Below are 18,874 nucleotides of genomic sequence, written 5' to 3'. Positions count from 1 at the left end.
CTCTAAGAACTCAAATTACTGTAAAGTAAGTAACCTCTCCTTTAAGTATATGTTCCTGTGGGTGCGCTCCCAAGCAGTAACTCAATGAGGAGGTGGGTGCTGAAGAGGTAAGTCCAGGACAGTTCAAAGGTGCATCACCAAAGGTGGTGTCTTTCGGTAAGATGGGGTAATGTTTGGTAAAGGTATAAACAGAAGACAAAATAGCAGTCCTGCAGATTTCTGCTATGGGAATGTTCTTCAGCAGAGCTATAGCTGTGGATTGAGCTCTAATGGAATGTGCTGTTACTCTGTGAGGGGACTGCATTTTCATAGCAGCTCAAGATGCAACCCAAAACCCACTTAAACAACTTGTTTGTGGAAATCAGCTGGGCCTTCATCCTATACAAATAGCCTGGGAGAGGCCCAGAATAGTTTAGTCCTGTCCAGATAGAATGCAAGGGCCTCTCTGACATCCAGTGAATGAAGGCTTGATTCTTCTCTGGAGATATGAGGTTTCAGTTAGAAAACTTGGGGAATTTCTTGGTTAACGTGATGTTAGGATTAGACCTTTGGGAGGAAGCAAGGATGGGGATGCAATGTAACTTTGTATTTGTAGAAGGTGGTGTATGCTGGGTCCATCATGAGCGCTCCTAGCTCCCCCATTCTCCTTGAGGTGATGGCAATTAGGAACAAAATTTTGAGGAAAATGTGGAGGAGGGAGCAGGTCACCATTAGTTTGAAGGCGGGGTTTCCTTAGAGTGTTTAAAACCAGACTGAGGTCCCATTGGGGGGGCAGTTGTTGAATGGCAGGAAACAAGTTGTATAGGCCTTTAAGAAATCTGGCTGCAGTACGGTGGGCAAAGACTGAGATGCCTTGATAGATGAGTGGAAGGTTGTGATGGCGGTCAGATGTGACTAAGACTGAGCTCATTGAGAGACCCTGTGCTTTTCCTTCTAGCAGGTAGTCCAGGATCTTGGAAAGTGGAACTTCTGAGGCTTGAGAAGATGGAAGGGAGCCCCAGGATTGGAAGTGCTTCCACTTTTGGAGGCAAGTCTTGTAAGTACCAGGCTTTCTGCCGGATAAGAGAACTGACTGATCTCTATCCAAAATGGTCATTTCCATGCTTGAATGCCATTGAGGAGCCCTGTTCTCAAATTCAGGGAGGAGGGGTTGGGATGCATGAGGGACTCTGAGTTCTGTGTCAATAGAACACAGGAAGTCTGAGGGGTCTTACCTCTGAGGCGCGGACCAAGTTTGAGTGCCTCATCTGTCTCAGACAAACAGGTGCTATGAGGATAGCTCTCGCTCCTTCTTGGGCAGCTTGAGAACAGTCTTGTGGATAATGGTATAGGTATAAGTACAAAGAAGGGTATGGGATCATCGTGTTGTCAGTACATCCCCCAGAGTGTTGTGGCTGTAACCTCCCTTGGAGTAGAACAGACTACATTATGTGTAGCAGATGCTGCGGAAAAGTCTTTGAGCTCCCATTCCTGATCTTACTGTAAGTGTTTACTCAGGGATTGTGCGACTGTTTTCTGGAGCCCTGGTAGACAGACTGCTGATATCTCTATCTGCTGGTAGATACACCAGTTGCACAGCCTTAATGACTCTGCACATAAGGACTGGGATCTTGCTCTGCCCTGGAGGTTGATGTAATACATCACTGCCCTGTTGTCCGGCATTACTCTGACCGAGTGACCTCATATGGTGTGAAGGAAGTGTTGGCAAAAATAATGTACCAGTCTTAGCTCCAAGATATTGATATGGAACACCAATTCCTGTGACAACCATTTGCCCTTTGCTGTCTCCCTATGCTGAACTCCCCATTCTAACAGAGATGCATGTTGTAAGGGCCTTCAAAAGTGCTTGATTTAAGACTGTGGTTCCAACACAGACCTTCCTTGAGTCCTTTCACCATGTAGGAAAGTCCAACACCTTCTGAGGCACTGTAACACATTTGGAGAGGTTGGGTCTGGGGTATGCACTGTTCTTATCCATGTCTGGAGGCTTCCTTGTGAGGAGTCGCATATGTGGAGGCCGACATGTGGCCCAAATCCTGCAGACAAGTCTCACAGTTTGCGGCCTGCACTGTAATGTTGAGATTCGGTTGGACAGGGTGAAGAATCTCTCATTGGGGAGGTAGCTCTTGTTGCAGAGTCCAGAGTAGCTTCTATAAAGTCTATTGTCTATACTGGAGTTAGTATGGATTTTTTGTGGTTGATGTGGAGGCCCAGAAATTGGAATAGTGTTCTTGCTCTGGACATTGCCGACTGGACATCTTGCGGTGACCGGCCTCTGAGAAGCGAGTCATCTAAATATGGGAACATTGTGAGCCGCTACCACTGAGAGAATGTTTGTGAATACCCTTGGGGACATGGAGAGTCTGAAGGGGAGAACTCAATATTGACAGTGTGCCCCATCACAAATCTTAGGAAATGCTTTTGGGAGAGGTGGATGTCTATATGAAAGTAGGCATCCTATAGACTTAGGGATGGAATTATGACACCATTCTCAAGTGCTGTTCAAAGTTCCTGAGGTCAAGGATTGGTGTCCACCGTTCACCTTTCTTGGGAACAAGTAACTGGAATAGAACCATCTTCCGATGAACTCTAGTCGGACTGGTTCTACTGCTCCTAGGAGGAGGAGAGAATGAAATTCTTCTTTTAGGAGTTGCTCATGAGAAGAATCCCTGAAGAGGAATGGAAAGGGGGTAGGAAGGAGGAAAAGAACCCAGTGTACAGAGTAGCCCATTTTGACAACCTCCACGATGCACTGATCTGAGATAAGGTACTCCAGACAAGTAGGTTGCGTGATGGTCTCCAAAGGAGGGATGGTCACACAACATGTGATCCAGTGGACTGAATTGGTTGATGCTCTAGACCAGTGGCTCTCAAACCTTTTTTACTGGTGACCCCTTTCACATAGCAAGCCTCTGAGTGCGACCCCCCCCCAATAAATTAAAAACACTTTTAAAATATATTTAACACCATTATAAATGCTGGAGGCAAAGCAGGGTTTGGGGTGGAGGTTGACAGCTCGCGACCCCCCATGTAATAACCTCGTGACCCCCTGAGGGGTCCCAACCCCCAGTTTGAGAACCCCTGCTCTAGACCAAGGTGTCGAAAGTGCCTCTTAGAGGGAGGGGGCTGATTGGGCAGAAGTAGGGATTGGAGGCCCCAGTTTCTGTATCCTGGCCTTTCTCCTGAAGGGCTCCTGAGGCTTAGAGAAAGTGTGCTGATGGTACTGGAATGGTTTTGATCTTTGAGTGGTTTGGAATCTACTTAAAGGCCTTTTCGTTGCAGGCACATACATTTCCAGTGACTGCAACATTGCTCTGGAATCCCTGAGCATGTAAAGAGAGGAGTCTGTATGTTCACTAAAGAACTTGGGCCCTTCAAGTGAGACATTTTTCATTGTGTTTTGTACATCCCTTGCAACGCCTGAAGATTGGAACCAGAATGCTCTTCTCATAACTACTGCCATGGCCATGGACCTGGAAGCTGTGTCAGCAGCACCTACAACATCTTGCAGGGAGGCTTTTGCAACCAACTTCCCCTCAGTGATGACAGACTGAAATTGATCTTTCTGGTCTTGTGGCACGTGCTCAATATAATGGGTAAATTTGGAGTGTGTGTTAAAAATCATATTTTGCCAAGGCCTGGTAGCTGGTAATATAAAATTGGAGAGTGGCTGATGAGTAGCTCTTCCTTCCTGGCAAGTCCAGCTGTTTAGGCATCTCCATCTGACAGGGAATCTAGAGTAAGCTTGACAGTTCCTTACACTGGTTGCATCCACTACAAGGAAAGTGTGGTTAGAGTGGAAGAAGTACTTCACTGCTTTCGGTAGGATGTATTATTTCTTATCTGTCCACTTACAGGTTGGTGGGATTGTGGCAGGTGTTTCCCAAAGGGTATGTGCAGCAGATGATAAAGCCTCAATGATGGGTAGGGCAACCTTTCTCTGAGACTAATGTTCAGGATGCCCATCAAGTAATGTTTTGACTCTTGAACTTCCTCTAGTGGGATCTGAAGTAAGTCCACTAGTCTTTTCAGGAGATCCTGGAAGATCTTAAAATCATCAGTGTAAGAGTGAGGTGGTAGCATTACTGCCTAGTCTGGAAATAAAGGGAGATCTCCTCAGCCTGCAATTCTTGCTCTTCCTGTATATTGTCCAGCACTGGAGAATTGTGTGGTACTGAGGTGTGTGGTACAGATGCACACAATACTATAGGTGATTTGTAGGTGCCAGTGGCTGATAGGGTACTGGTGGGTGCCAGTGCTTTCTCTTAGGCACCTGATGGAGTTGGTTGCTGTAGTACCCCATGGATCCCAGTAACCCCAATGGGAAGGGGATAAGAGAAGGGACTTCAATGATAATCATAATCTCTGAGCCTATGATGTCTGGTAGGTTCTCTAGGATCCTCTTCATGAAAGGGACTCATGAGGGTAGGGTAATACAGTACTGGTATGTATCCCTGTACCGAGATCTCTGAATCAGAGAAAACTTCCCCTGAACTAAGGAGGAGGGAGCTGCACTCTGGTGTTCTAACCAGTACTGAAGCCTTGAGACATAAACAAGTCTCAATTTGCTCCTTTCGTAGTGGTACCAAGGTGGTGGTACTGGTAGATCTTGCCAGCATTGGCGACACAGGTGCATCAGAGATAATGAGATCCTCTGATGAAAGGAACCTGGAAGGAGATGGAGGGCTTTCACATAAGGTTTGGATAGTTACTGGCAGGTGAGATGGAGGCTATTGTGGAACTGAGGTAAACTGCAGAGTCATCTCCCCTTTCAGAGGTACAGTGAAATACCGATACCAGGGCATGGATAGGAGTCCTGTGTATCTCACAGTGCTATAAGGTATCAGATGGTGCTGCCATGGTAGTTGCTCTGATGGTAGGTATGTCAAAACTGGTTTCTGCTTTGGTATTGGGCTCAGTCAGAGCATCTCCTGTATCCTTACAGGAATGAGAGGTCTCCCGACAGCGAGTCTCATGGGGTGACCTGCCCCTTTTTCTCCATTTCCTTGCTTTGAGACCTATGTTTTCTTCTTTTTAAGAGTTTTATTGTCCAGGGCTGCAGACAAGGCAGCAACTGAGACTGAGGCAGCTTGAGATGTAGAGGCCAATGTACAGGGAGGGGAAGCAGACCCCTCCAGAGCTAGAGCACATTCTATTAATAGGAGCTTAAGTCTATTCTCCCTGTCTTTCTTGCATCTTCCTTTCAAAGCCAGACAGATCTTGCATTTAGAAGTGTTGTGAGGGGTCCCCAAACACCACAGGTAGCTAGAGTGTTCCTCACTATGGGGAAATGACATGTGGCAAATCTCTCAGGTCCTAAGCTGTGGGGTCTTGGGCATAACAAATTGTGCTCTGACACAAACAAAAGACCAAAAAAAGAGAAGAGGAAAGAGCCCCCTGCCCCTCAACTAATACAAGAGTACTAAATAAAATAAAGATATCAAATGAAAATAGATAATGAAAAACTATTAAAACAAATAAACAAAATAAAGAATTCACAAAGTGAAGGCGGGAAGTGAATACAGCAGACCTCTATCTCAAGCTGCAGGCAGATGAGAAGGATCTGAGTGGGCGTGGGCTCACGCCTCCCTATATGCCCTTGTTTAGCACATGAGGTGCTACTCTGTGCAGGTCTAAGGACATTAACTTGCAGTCTCCGACTGAGAGCACACAGGCACATGTACATCCTATGGTGGAGCACCCCTAAGGACATAGACTCAAAAAAGAGGGCAAAGTTTCTGCCATGAAGGGCTTAATGTTCTGATATTATTTATAAATTAGTGCTCATTACAATGACTTTTCATACCCCCAGCAGATACAGATATAGAAAACACAAGGAAATAAAACATAGCAAAAAATATATATATAACAAAGGACACATACTATACAATCAGCAGAGCATTTTCATTTTGTTTACACTTACCACACCTTTGCATTTACCTTAGAATATAGATTTACAAATGAGGTAGAATACAGGTTTACAGAAAATGCTGGTAACATGCTAAGTTGTAAAAAGTAATATATTCTTCATACATACTAGCCTACTTTCATCTGTGTGCTTTTTATACCAAAAACATAACCACGACCCATGAATTATAATTCCAGACAGGCCAAAAACATAGAAGATGCCTGTACATTGTTTTTTAACCTTTTAGACAAGAATTAAACCTCACAATTTAAACAAAAATTTCCAAGTGAAAACTAAAACTCAGTGTCAACTTCCAAACTTCCTTTAAAAGCTGAAGGTTAAGTTATTGCAAAATCCTTACAAAAACGAATCAGATTCCAGTCATTGGCTATTTTTTCTATAATATCTTGATGTAAACTGAAGACAAAACCAAGTAATTTTCTAACCTAATTATGGGCTATAGAAACTGACAGAATCACAATGGTAAGTGAAATGAGGCTTCCTAACACTTTTTTTTTTTCTTAAAGTAGTAATGTGTACAAAGATTTGGGATATAGAAAAATAATTGAGTCTTTTTCCTATGATTTCTATGCCTTCTTTAAGTATATTTATGTTGATAACCAGACATGAAAACTGAAGAAAAAGTAATACAAGTGGCTGTGAATAAGATACAATAAGGGGATGTATTTAATAGAACGTTAACTTATGAAATACACTATAATTCAAATATTTTAACAATTCATGCACTGACTACAAAAACATCTTAACTGCAATAACTTGCAAATGATTAAAACCGTTACTAAAAAGAAAACAAAATAGTATGTCAACTTTTAGTTTTAATAAAATTTCTTATCAAAACACTATGTTAGATATACATCACATTGTACAAATTTAAAATTGCACAATAGGTGTACAGAACCACAGAAAGAGACTGCATTAAATGTCTGGATTTTCAATCTTGATGTTTCTCAGACTCTAATTTAAAATACTGTTTTCACAATTGCTTCATAATAAAACAAAAGCATGCTGACGCAAGTCTTCAAAACTAAACCCCACTAAACCAAAAAGTGTATTTAAAACATTAGTTCAACATCAAGTATTTCTATTTATTGCCTAATATGTTTATATGGAAAACCATCTCAAAAATCTTAGCAAATTTCAAACCTTTTTTCTTAACTACCAAATCCTGATTTTTTTTAAAATACAGATGATTCTTCTAAAACCAATATCTTAAATCAGTGCTCTACTATCTTGTGCAATGGACCTTGTTACTCTCTAGTGCTATGTAGGGCTGTCAAGCAATTAAAAAAATTAATTGCGATTAATCACACTGTTAAACAATAGAATACCATTTATTTAAATATTTTTGAATGTTTTCTACATTTTCAAATATATTGATTTCAATTACAATGCAGTCTACAAAGTGTACAGCACTCACTTTATATTTTTTATTACAAATATTTGCACTTTAAAAAAAGAAATAATGTTTTTCAATTCACCTAATACAAGTACTGTAGTGCAATCTCTATCATGAAAGTTGAACTTACAAATATAGAATTATGTCCCAAAAAACCTGCATTCAAAAATAAAACAATGGAAAATTTTAGAGCCTGCAAGTCCACTCAGTCCTACTTCTTGTTCAGCCAATCGCTCAGACAAACAAGTTTGTTTACATTTGCAGGAGATAATGCTGCCTGCTTCTTGTTCACGTCACCTGAAAGTGAGAACAGGTGTTCTCATGGCACTGTTGTAGCTGGCATCACAAGATATTTACATTCCAGATGCGCTAAAGATTCATATGTCCCTTCATGCTTCAACCACCATTCCAGGGGACATGCGTCCATGCTGATGACAGGTTCTGCTCGATAACAATCCAAAGCAGTGCGGACTGATGCATGTTCATTTTCATCATCTGAGTCAGATGCCACCAGCAGAAGGTTGATTTTCTTTTTTGGTGCAGTTTCCGCATCGGAGTGTTGCTCTTTTAAGACTTCTGAAAGCATCCTCCATGCCTCATCTCTCTCAGATTTTGGAAGGCACTTCAGATTCTTAAACCTTGGGTCAAGTGCTGCAGATATCTTTAGAAATCTCATATTGGTACATTCTTTGCGTTTTGTCAATCTGCAGCTACAGTGTTCTTAAAATGAACATGTACTGAGTCATCATCCGAGACTGCTATAATATGAAATATATGGCAGAATGTGGGTAAAATAGAGCTGGAGACATACTATTCTCCCCCAAGGAGTTCAGTCTAAATTGAATTAATGCATTATTTTTTTAAACGAGCATCATCAGCATGGAAGCACGTCCTCTGGAATGATGGCCAAAGCATGAAGGGGAATACGAATATTTAGCATATCTGGCACATAAATACCTTGCAAGGGCTACAAAAGTCCCATGCCAACACCTGTTCTCACTTTCAGATGACATTGTAAATAAGAAGTGGGCAGCATTATCTCCCATAAATGTAAACAAACTTATTTGTCTTAGCGACTGGCTGAACGAGAAGTAGGACTGAGTGGACTTGTAGGCTCTAAAGTTTTGCATTGTTTTGTTTTCGAGTGCAGTTATGTAACAACAACAAAAAATCTACATTTGTAAGTTGCACTTTCACGATAAAGAGATTGCACTACAGTACTTGTATGAGGTGAATTGAAAAATACTGTTTCTTTTATAATTTTTACAGTGAAAATATTTGCAATAAAAAGTAATATAAAGTGAGCAGTGTACACTTTGTATTCTGTGTTGTAACTAAAATCAGTATATTTGAAAATATAGAAAAGCATCCAAAAATATTTAATAAATGTCAATTAGTATTCTATTGTTTAACAATGCAATTAAAACTGCGATTAACCACGATTAATATTTTAAATCTTGATTACATTTTTTTACTTAATTACATGAGTTAACTGCGATTAATTGAGAGGCCTAGTGATATGACATGTATTTTTATATGAAGCCATCCTTCAAAGGCATCTACAACTTCGCCTTAACCTTTCTGTTCTTCCCTTTCTCAAAAACGAAATAATGATTTTATGGTTTATTCAACCTGACCCCATTACAAGTTCAAATGTTCCCCTTCAAAACCACTATAATGGGGCCTGATCATATACTCTTCTTAGAATACTAGAATGACAGCTGTATAAAGTCCTAAAAGTTTGCATTGCATATCTGTACTCCCAATAAATGGTGCCTGGGACAAATGCACTTTGTGCCATGGGAAGGACAAAGTCAAGTACTTTTAGACCCAAGATTTAGATTTTATTTAAAAATTGAAAAAACCTCCTTGTTTTGTTATAGTTTCCTACACAATTACAGAAGTCTTAATTGCATCAACCACTTTTCAAGTAAGAGCCTCAGATTTGAAAACTTGTTTTGTGGTTCTCATCAGTCAGACAGCATATAGACAGCCAATGACCTTTGTTCTCTCCTTACAAGTATCTAAAGATCACTAAATTCATCCCATTCCCTGTAGATATCTTGTATGAACAGCCCCTTATTGTAGAGGTACAAATGGATACCATATTACATTCTTTGAAATTAATGAGGTTTGCTTTAGGCAGTTTACTTGAGCAGCCATTGTAAATATGCCGATTCTTTTTTCTGCCATCGTTATCACTACAGTATAAACATGTTCAGTGAGGCATGATAAACGTATCCATTCATTGTAAAAAATGCATCTTGGTGTCTGCAATATAATTGCTATCTTATGCTGATAGTACCGCACACAACCAAGTTCTTTACAATTGTCTTTGAAGAACAGAATTAAATATTAAATTAAGATCTATTTATGCAATGGACAAATATTCTTGAACAAATTTGCCATCAAGATCACCCCCACGTTTCTTAACACACAACAGAAAATCCAATCTGGCAGAGTCCAAAGATGCACTATATCAACTGCTGTTTAAGTACTATAAAACCATAAAACATAAGAACAAAACATTAATTTTGTCAGACTTACATTGGACTACTAAAACAATGGCAGCAATAATAGACAGAGAGATACTTTATTAGTCCAGGGACCAGGAAAAATGCAAGGATTAAATTTAAAACTTACTACCATACCAGTGTTTAAGCCTAAGGTAAAAAGGATCTATGGCAATAAAATGATCAATCTCCATGCTGGTTCAGTTTTAGGTATCTGCTAAGAAGAGAATATTATCTGTGCCAAAATCCTGAAAAGAATGTAATGTGGTTTTACAGAACTGAGACCACTGTCCACCTGTACCTACTTGGTGGAATTGCACACACTCCAGCTGCAGATGGACCCTGAGAGACTAATATTTTAAGTATTCTGTTTTCTTTGCCCAGTTAGAACACTTGGCCCCAAAAGACTCAGTTCTAATTAAGCATCTTAATGCTGTAACTTAAAGAAACGCAGCTGTACATTTTCATGCCAACAAAAATCTCAAAAAATAAATTTAGATAGTCTCTAGGCACAATTACATTTGGTATTTCAGTAGATAGATGGTTTGTAATTTCAGGCTGGTGAATACTGCAATTGCAGCACATTGGTTTAGCTTCCAGATGAAACTCTGGGCCAAAAGTGAAGATGGAAACAAAGGGAAGAGGGAAGAAAATCTGGGTTATAAGTGTGACAACATTTTGGATACCAATTAAAATGAACAAGCATTCACCAAGAAATAGAAAACATAATTGTTCAGTATAAAAACCTGGTAAAAGTTGGATAAAATATTAAAAAGCAGTGGAAATAGTTAAAATGCAGTAAACTACACACATAACCTATTCCTCTAGGCTTTTCTGAGTTCTATTTAAAAAACAGTTTTGTCAGGACTTCCTCAAAAAAAGAACAAAAACAAAAAACTGTTCAACAGTATCCTCCTTAGACAACATTATTTGAGACCCAACTATAAAGGAAAACTTGTTTACTTCATACTATCCAAAACCAAAGTTAGTACAAATGTAATAAATAGAGATTGTAAAAACATTTAACATACATTTTTATATTAAATTTTATTTACATTTAAGCCTCCAAAACTTTGTTTAATGGAACAATCTCCAAGAGAGAATGGTCCTTTAATTGCATTAAGCCTACTTAAACCTCAGGAGAAAGTCCACTGTTCAATATTTTTAAAAGGGTGATCAAAAAAATGGTGTTAGTTGAATATAACCTGAGTTATCGGTTATTTGAAACACTGAAAGAATTCCAAGAGTCTATACAGCTTCCCCACCTCTGTCTTCGCTGTGGAGGTGGCCTTTGTGTGTTTTTGTGAGGAGGTTCCACTGAATTCATTACAACAGAGATGGACATTTGATATTCATATCGTTCCAACATCTGAGCAATCTTCTCACGAGGGACCCCATGTTTATTCCTCCTACAAAAATAATAATTTAAATAAACTGTTTGGTACTTTTTATATGTTTTCAGTCTTTCTTAAACTTTTGAAGAGTATCTTGTGTTTTATCCTCTCCATCTATCCAGACTATCAAATGCCATCATTTAATCTTCTGCCCACTTTCAAGATCCAGAAGGATCACATAGGTTTTTCCAACACTACAAAACAGTAAGCTTAAATATAGTTGAAACAGATGAATTCACTACAACTGACTACACACTTCTCAAAAACAATATGCTGTAGTGGGTGGAAGTTCAGATTTAATTACACAATATTTACCATCTTATAATATCCAAATTGTATTCCATCTTTTTAACACAATTAATTGTATATACTGTACATTCAAAAATATTTTTAAAAAAGTATTTTCCTTTATACAGAAATGTGGTGCTGTTTGTCACAGTTTCAGCAGAACTGCACCTGTATTTCCCCCCTGTGGTCCCTTGAGGTCACCCAATTCAAGGTTTCTGGCTCCCAGTCATCACCTCTCTTGGGCAGAGACCTGCATCTCACTCCCCCCAACCAGTGGTTTTAAGGCTGCACAGCTCCCGGTCTTCTACTGCAATAACGGCAGCAAACCATTCTGCCTAAAAAAAAACAAGACCTGTGCTTTGCTTTCTCTCCAAGGGCTATAAGTAGTGTGAATACCGGCTGTTACAGGTCACCACACAGCTTTTTCTAAGCAAGTACATTTGTTCATCAGGTAAACAAACATGTAAAAACAAACAGCCTACCAGAGGTCACCCATTAGTCTTATGGGGCCCCAGTAGGCCAAAGTCTTTCCAATTCTTCTGCAAGGGATAGGGCCTCCCTTGGACAGCAGCTCCTGTCTGTTTGATAGGCTAGAAATAAGACCCCGAGTCAGTTTAAACCAGGGGTCGGCAACCTTTCAGAAGTGGTGTGCCGAGTCTTCATTTATTCACTCTAATTTAAGGTATGACTGGCACGCGAAACATTTAAACATTTTTAGAAGGTCTCGTTCTATAAGTCTATAATATAGAACTAAACTATTGTTGTATGTAAAGTAAATAAGATTTTTAAAATGTTTAAGAAACTTCATTTAAAATTAAATTAAAATGCAGAGGCCCCCGGAGTGGTGGCCAGGACCTGGGCAGTGTGAGTGCCACTGAAAATCAGCTCGCGTGCCGCCTTCGGCACATGTGCCATAGGTTGCCTACCCCTGGTTTAAACTCAGGCTATTTATCCAAAAGTCCTTTCTTTGTCTATCGGTCTTTGGAGAATCTGCTTAAAAATAGTGTATGTGAGCCTCTCCAGGAAGTGGTACCTCTCTGGGAGGGTTACAACCTGGCTGATTTACCTTAGTCATGACCCACTGTTTTTAATTCCCGGAGGAGCTATGGTAATCCTCCCTCATGGAGTAGAACACAATCATACATAAACCATTTATTTAAAACAATGGACCCCAAAGATACTGCATGGGTTTGCAATATCTTACACACTGTTAATATGGACAATATGTGTATACTGTTCTAAGATAACTCTTCTTTCTATTTACCTATCAGATACTATGATGCTGTTAGATACAACCGTGATGGGGGCCATATCAGGGACCCCCAGTTGAACACAGACCCTGCTCATTGTACTTGGCTGACTCAGCTAATGAACCCAGATTGGCTGAAGACTTCAGCACTCACAGTCTCAAACAAACACTGCAGCAGCCCTAGGTTCCTGGCTGCTCCACAGCATTCCACAGCAGCAGCTATGTTTTTGGTCCTGCTCTCAGCTCCCTTCTTGCTCCTAGCCCTTACTCTGAATCCCCGCTCCTGCTTTCTGTTCCTTGTCTCTGGTTCTGTTCCTGGATTCCTAATCCTGGTTTCCAGTTCCTAGTCCCTGCTCTTGGCTCCGGCCTACACTCTGGCTCTGACCCTTGACTCCTGATTCCTGGCTCTGACTTGCTTGCTGGACTTGGTATTCATCTTCTGACCACAGCTCTGACCCGTGGTTCCTGGTTTCTGGCTCACTCCCTGGGCTTGACATTGAGTTTCTGATCACTGCTCTGCCCCTGGCTCTGGGTCTCTGGCTCTCGGCTAGCCCCCCAAACGTGATAATTTGGCTCCAAACCTGGCCACTAAGCCTGGTTACCTCTGTTCCAACCATTAAGCCAGCCTCCCACCCTGACCAATAGGCAAGGCTGCCCATGGCTTGTTCATTATAGTTTGAGCAGCCCACAAAACTGAAGAGAAGACTCAGAGAGGGGCAGGGAAAAGAGCCACTGATAGGGATGGATTCTGCACACGGAGGTCCTTCCTTAGCTGACCTGCTGGGTTCCCCACAGAGGCGCAGAATAGCACTCTGCAGGTGGAGTATACAGTAAAGGAACCAAAGATTCCTTTTCATTCCTATTGACAGTATCAAAGCTTTTTATACAGTCTCACATGACCGTCTCATAAACAAACTAGGGAAATGCAACCTAGATGGAGCTATTATAAGGTGGGTGCAAAACTGGTTGGAAAACCGTTCCCATAGAGTAATCAGTGGTTCACAGTCATGCTGGAAGGGCATAACGAGTGGGGTCCCGCAGGGATCAGTTTTTGGTCCGGTTCTGTTTAATATCTTCATCAATGATTTAGATAATAGCATAGAGAGTACACTTATAAAGTCTGCGGACGATACTAAGCTGGGAAGGGTTGCAAGTGCTTTGGAGGATAGGATTAAAATTCAAAATGATCAGGACAGACTGGAGAAATGGTCTGAATTAATAGGATGAAATTCAATAAGGATAAATGCGAAGTACTTCATTTAGGAAGGAACAATCAGTTGCACACATACGAAATGGGAAATGACTGCCTAGGAAGGAGTACTGCGGAAAGAGATCTGGGGGTCATATTGGACCACAAGCTTAATATGAGTCAACAGTGCAACACTGTTGCAAAAAAAGCAAATCCCATTCTGGGACAGGGGTGGGCAAACTTTTTGGCCTGAGGGCCACATCTGGGTATAGAAATTGTATGGCGGGCCATGAATGCTCACAAAATTGGGGGTTAGGGTGAGGGCTCCAGCTGAGGATGCGGGCTCTGGGGTGGGGCCAGAAATGAGGAGTTCAGGGTGTGGGAGGGGCCTCCAGGCTGGGGCAGGGGGTTGGGGTGCAGGGGGGGGGGTGAGGGCTCCAGCTGGGGGGTGCAGGCTCTGGGGTGGGTCTGGGGTGCAGTAGGGTGCTCCAGACTGGGACCGAGGAGTTCTGAGGGCGGGAGGGGGATCATGGCTGGGGCAGGAGGTTGGGCCGCAGGGGGCTCAGAGGTGCAGGCTCTGGGTGGCGCTTACCTCAAGCAGCTCCCCGAAGCAGCAGCAGCATGTCCCTCCTCTGGCTCCTATGCAGAAGCACAATGCTGGCCAGGCGGCTCTGCGCGCTGCCCCGTCTGCAGGCACCGCCCCCGCAGCTTCTGGAAGCAGCGACATGCCCCCCTCTGGCTCCTACGCGGAGGCACAACGTGGCCAGGTGGCTCTGCACGCTGTCCCGTCCGCAGACAGCTCCCATTGGCCAAAGTTCCTGGCCAATAGAAGCTGGGGGGGCGGGGGGGACATCATGTGGAGCCCCCTGGCTGCCCCTACATGTAGGAGCCAGAAGGGGGACATGCCACTGATTCTGGCAGCCACACAGAAAGCCCCCGATCCTACTCCCTGGCGGGAGCTTGAGGGCTGGATTAAAAGCTCTGATGGGCCAGATGCGGCCCGTAGTTTGCCCACCCCTGTTCTGGGATGTATTAGCAGGAGCATTGTAAGCAAGACACGAAAAGCAATTCTTCCGCTCTACTCCGCGCTGATTAGGCTTCAACTGGAGTATTGTGTCCAGTTCTGGGCGCCACATTTCAGGAAAGATGTGGACAAATTGGAGAAAGTCTAGAGAAGAGCAACAAAAATGATTAAAGGTCTAGAAAACATGACCTATGAGGGAAGACTGAAAAAATTGGATTTGTTTAGTCTGGAAAAGAGAAGACCGAGAGGGGACATGATAACAGTTTTCAAGCACATAAAAGGTTGTTACAAGGAGGAGGGAGAAAAATTGTTCTTCTTAACCTCTGAGTATAGGACAAGAAGCAATGGGCTTAAATTGCAGCAAAGGAGATTTAGGTTGGACATTAGGAAAAACTTCCTGTCAGGGTGGTTAATATACTGGAATATATTGCCTAGAGAGGTTGTGGAATCTCCATCATTGGAGATTTTTAAGAGCAGGTTAGACAAACATCTGTCACGAATGGACTAAATAATACTTAGTCCTGCAATGAGTGCAGGGGACTGGACTAGATGACCTCTCGAGGTCTCTTCCAGTCCTATGATTCCCCACCCAGACAAGTTCAATGGGGACCACAGGGCTTCTCATGGGTTTCTGAACCAATGCCACTCCTGTTCCAGATAAGACCACAGACCTATTCCATCAGTAGAGCCAAGGTGGGGCTCATCATTAGTCTCCTGATTGGAAGGTGCTTGCCTGGGCTTCCCCCTCTCTGGAGTAAGCCAGTCCCTTCTTGGGGGAGTTCAAGAACTTTATCCAGGCCATGACAACACATTTCAATGACCTGAACCGGACACATACAGCAGAATCAGCACTTCAAGCCCTGAGACAAGGCTACAAGCTGGTCACTAGCTATGCCACAAAGTTCTGCTGCCTCGCAGCTGACACGGAATGGAGCAAGGCCATGCAGCACCACCACTTCTGTCATGGTCTGAGTGATGAAGAGAAGGACGAAGTGGCCTGGGCAGAAATCTTGGCCAGACTGGCACCCCGATCAACATAAACATAAGCATTGATAGCCGGCTATTGGAACGTTGCCAAGAAAAGGCAACGGTGCCTTGATCATACACTAGTCTTGGTCACTCATGCTCAGACTGAGCTCCCCACCGACCTCCTGCCGCAACCAGATCCTATGCAACTTGACACTGTCTGGTCCTGCCTTTCTGATGGTGAAAAGAACCAATGCCACTTGGAAGGCCTATGCCTTTACTGTGGCAGAACTAGACATTACAGCTCAAGTTGCCCAGCTAAAGGTCAGTCCGTCTCCCAGCAAGGAAATACCAGGCCTCAACCTTCTACGAGAATCCTGGTTGGGGATGGTGTAATTCCCCTGGATCTAGCTCGATACACCAGTACCACTTCACAGGTTAGTGGCAGTGCTCCACCTTACTCACCTTCAGCTCCCACTCTGCTTAAGACATCTGGCCATGGCAGACATCCACCTGGAAGCCCTCGTGGACACAGGAGCATCTCATAACACCAGATACCAACATGAGTCAATTCCATCCCAGACCTCACTGAAGCGGTCAATGGATCTCTATTTTCCTCCAGCCCAGTTACATGAGAAACAGCTCCTTCAGAAGTCGCCACTATCCAGGACCACCAGGAGACCTTACAGTTTGGCCTAATCTGTTTCCCCCTCTTTGTAGTTATTTCTGGCATCACCTGGCAAACCACCCATGACCCCCACAACTGCTGGAGCTCTAGCATGATCAAGTTCACCTCTCTGCAATCATGTCAGACCTGCCGTCTCAACCTCAGTCAGGGGAAAGAGGCAGCCCCCATCTTATACTTGTTGAAGCTGTCTCTCTCCAAGCCAGGCTAAGGCAGGTTAGGAGGGGCCTCACTAGACACAGCCAGCCCCCCAACTACTATGGCTATAACTGCAAAGTACCAGGACCTGTTTGATATTTTTGACAAAGGGAGGACCAATATTTTGCTGCCTCATCAGCCCTATAATTGCCCTATAAATATCCAGGCCGGAGTGGAAATTCCTTTTGGACATATTTATTCCCTTTCAGAACCCAAGCTGCAGGCCCTTAGAAGCTACCTACAAGAGAGTCTGTGCAAGGGGTTCATCTGTCCCTCCAAGTCCTTGGCCAGGGCTCCAATTTTATTTGTCACCAAGAAGGATGGTTTCCTACACCTGTGTGTTGACTATTACATTCTGCACCTGTTACAGACATTTTGAATACACTGTGATGCTGGTCTGACTACACAATGCCACTGTTACTTTTCAACATTTTATAAATGACATTTTCAAAAATACATTGGACCATTTTGTAGTAATTTACTTAGATGACATCCTGATATTCTCTGAAAACAAGAACCAGAATGAACAGCATGTAAACCATGTTCTAGAAATAATATGTCAGACGACTTATACACTAAATTAAATTCATAGTTGTCTCCCCAGAGGGGCTATGGACCCACATAAGGTCTCTACCATCCCAGAGTGGGCTGCTCCGAGGGATGTCTGGGGAATACAATGATTCTTAGGGTTTGCTAACTTCTACCAGTGTTTCATCTGAGATTTCGATACCTGGTAGCCCCCCAATGGCCCTTCTGAAAAAGGGAGCCTGGTTTGTCTGGTCTGCGGAGACTCAACAGGTATTCGATCGGCTAAAAGAGGCTTTCATTTCTGCTTCCATCCTTGTCCATCTAGACCTCTTCTGTTAACAATGGAGGCTGATGTTTCTGATTTTGCCAGTCAATCTTTTACTCCCAACTCTCTGATTTTCAATGCCATAATAATTCAGCCCCTAGCACAGAATTAGTATGTGGTCACTCCTATTTTAAGTCTTCCTTTGTATGAATTGGTAAGGGATGTGGGGAGGAAGGGCAGCGTCCAGTGGCACAGGCAGATGCAAAGAATTTGCACTGAGGAAGGCATCTGCAGAGAGCCAATAAGGCCACAAAGGTGCGCGGTGCTGACAGTGGAGGGGGCATGGCCACAGTTGCTGATGCATTCGTTCAGTACATCCCCACAATAGTGTCCACAGACAGGATTTCTAAGGAACACTGAATGCAGCATAAGGCTGCCCTCCAATGGCATAAAACCTGAAGAAGTGGGATAGTAGAACCACCACTTGCCATTACCCTATTGTAAATTCTCCCAAAGCACAATGAACCTCTCCAGCACAAGGAACTACAATTTTGTACCTCCACATACAATTCACTTTAGACCTATATAGATGAATGAATGAAGGCAGGCCTCTATGGAGGGAGAAACAGCAACTGTTTAACAGAGTATAGCAACACTCCACGCCAATACTGTACCCAATTGCAGGAGAAATGTAAAGTGCAATTACCAAGAGAGGAATCTGGCCAGGTCACCAGTGTTAACTTCCCTAACTCTTGCAAAATAATTTCATGGACTATTTCATAATTACATGTGGTCAGAACTAATCGGTAAGATGTTGATTCTCACAGCAAAGTGCCTCTGACATGTGCAACGCCTGTTCAATACTGACTTTGAGGATAGAATGTCTTACTGAACCACCAAACGCCATTTCCTAAGCAACCCTGCATTTTCCTTGATGACCTTCTACATAAGTACTAACCAGACCTTCCCCTGCTTAGCTATTAAGAGCTGATGAGATACTGAATTGGTATGCCTACTTTTGTTTCACTCCAGTATTATATTAGAGCCATTACACTTCTTTATGTAAGTTTTCATTATAACCTACATTTTGAAAGAGTTCAGATACTTGGTCATAAAGAGTTTAGTTTAATTTGAGTGAGATTATTCATGCAATTTCTTAGTGTTTAGTAATTATTTTTCTTTTTATATACACTATTTTAATATTTTTAGTTACCAAAACAAGAAAACCAAAAACCGTGCTCTTCTACTAT

General features: G+C 42.5%; 1 protein-coding gene across 1 annotated transcript in view; it reads right to left on the bottom strand.

The window, feature by feature from the left end:
* Nucleotides 1–18,874, bottom strand: part of LOC135878182 (NEDD4-binding protein 2-like 2) — a 100,619-nt gene that overhangs the window by 49,697 nt on the left and 32,048 nt on the right. Inside the window, exon 7 of the mRNA XM_065403774.1 lies at nt 11,067–11,247. Coding sequence (XP_065259846.1) covers nt 11,067–11,247 — 181 coding nt within the window. The remainder of the gene's footprint in view (nt 1–11,066; nt 11,248–18,874) is intronic.

Source organism: Emys orbicularis, chromosome 1 (assembly GCF_028017835.1).
Source record: "Emys orbicularis isolate rEmyOrb1 chromosome 1, rEmyOrb1.hap1, whole genome shotgun sequence".
In the NCBI taxonomy this organism is placed as follows: domain Eukaryota; kingdom Metazoa; phylum Chordata; order Testudines; family Emydidae; genus Emys; species Emys orbicularis.
Note: the sequence above shows the minus strand (reverse complement) of the source record. Positions and strands in the feature narration are given on the sequence as shown.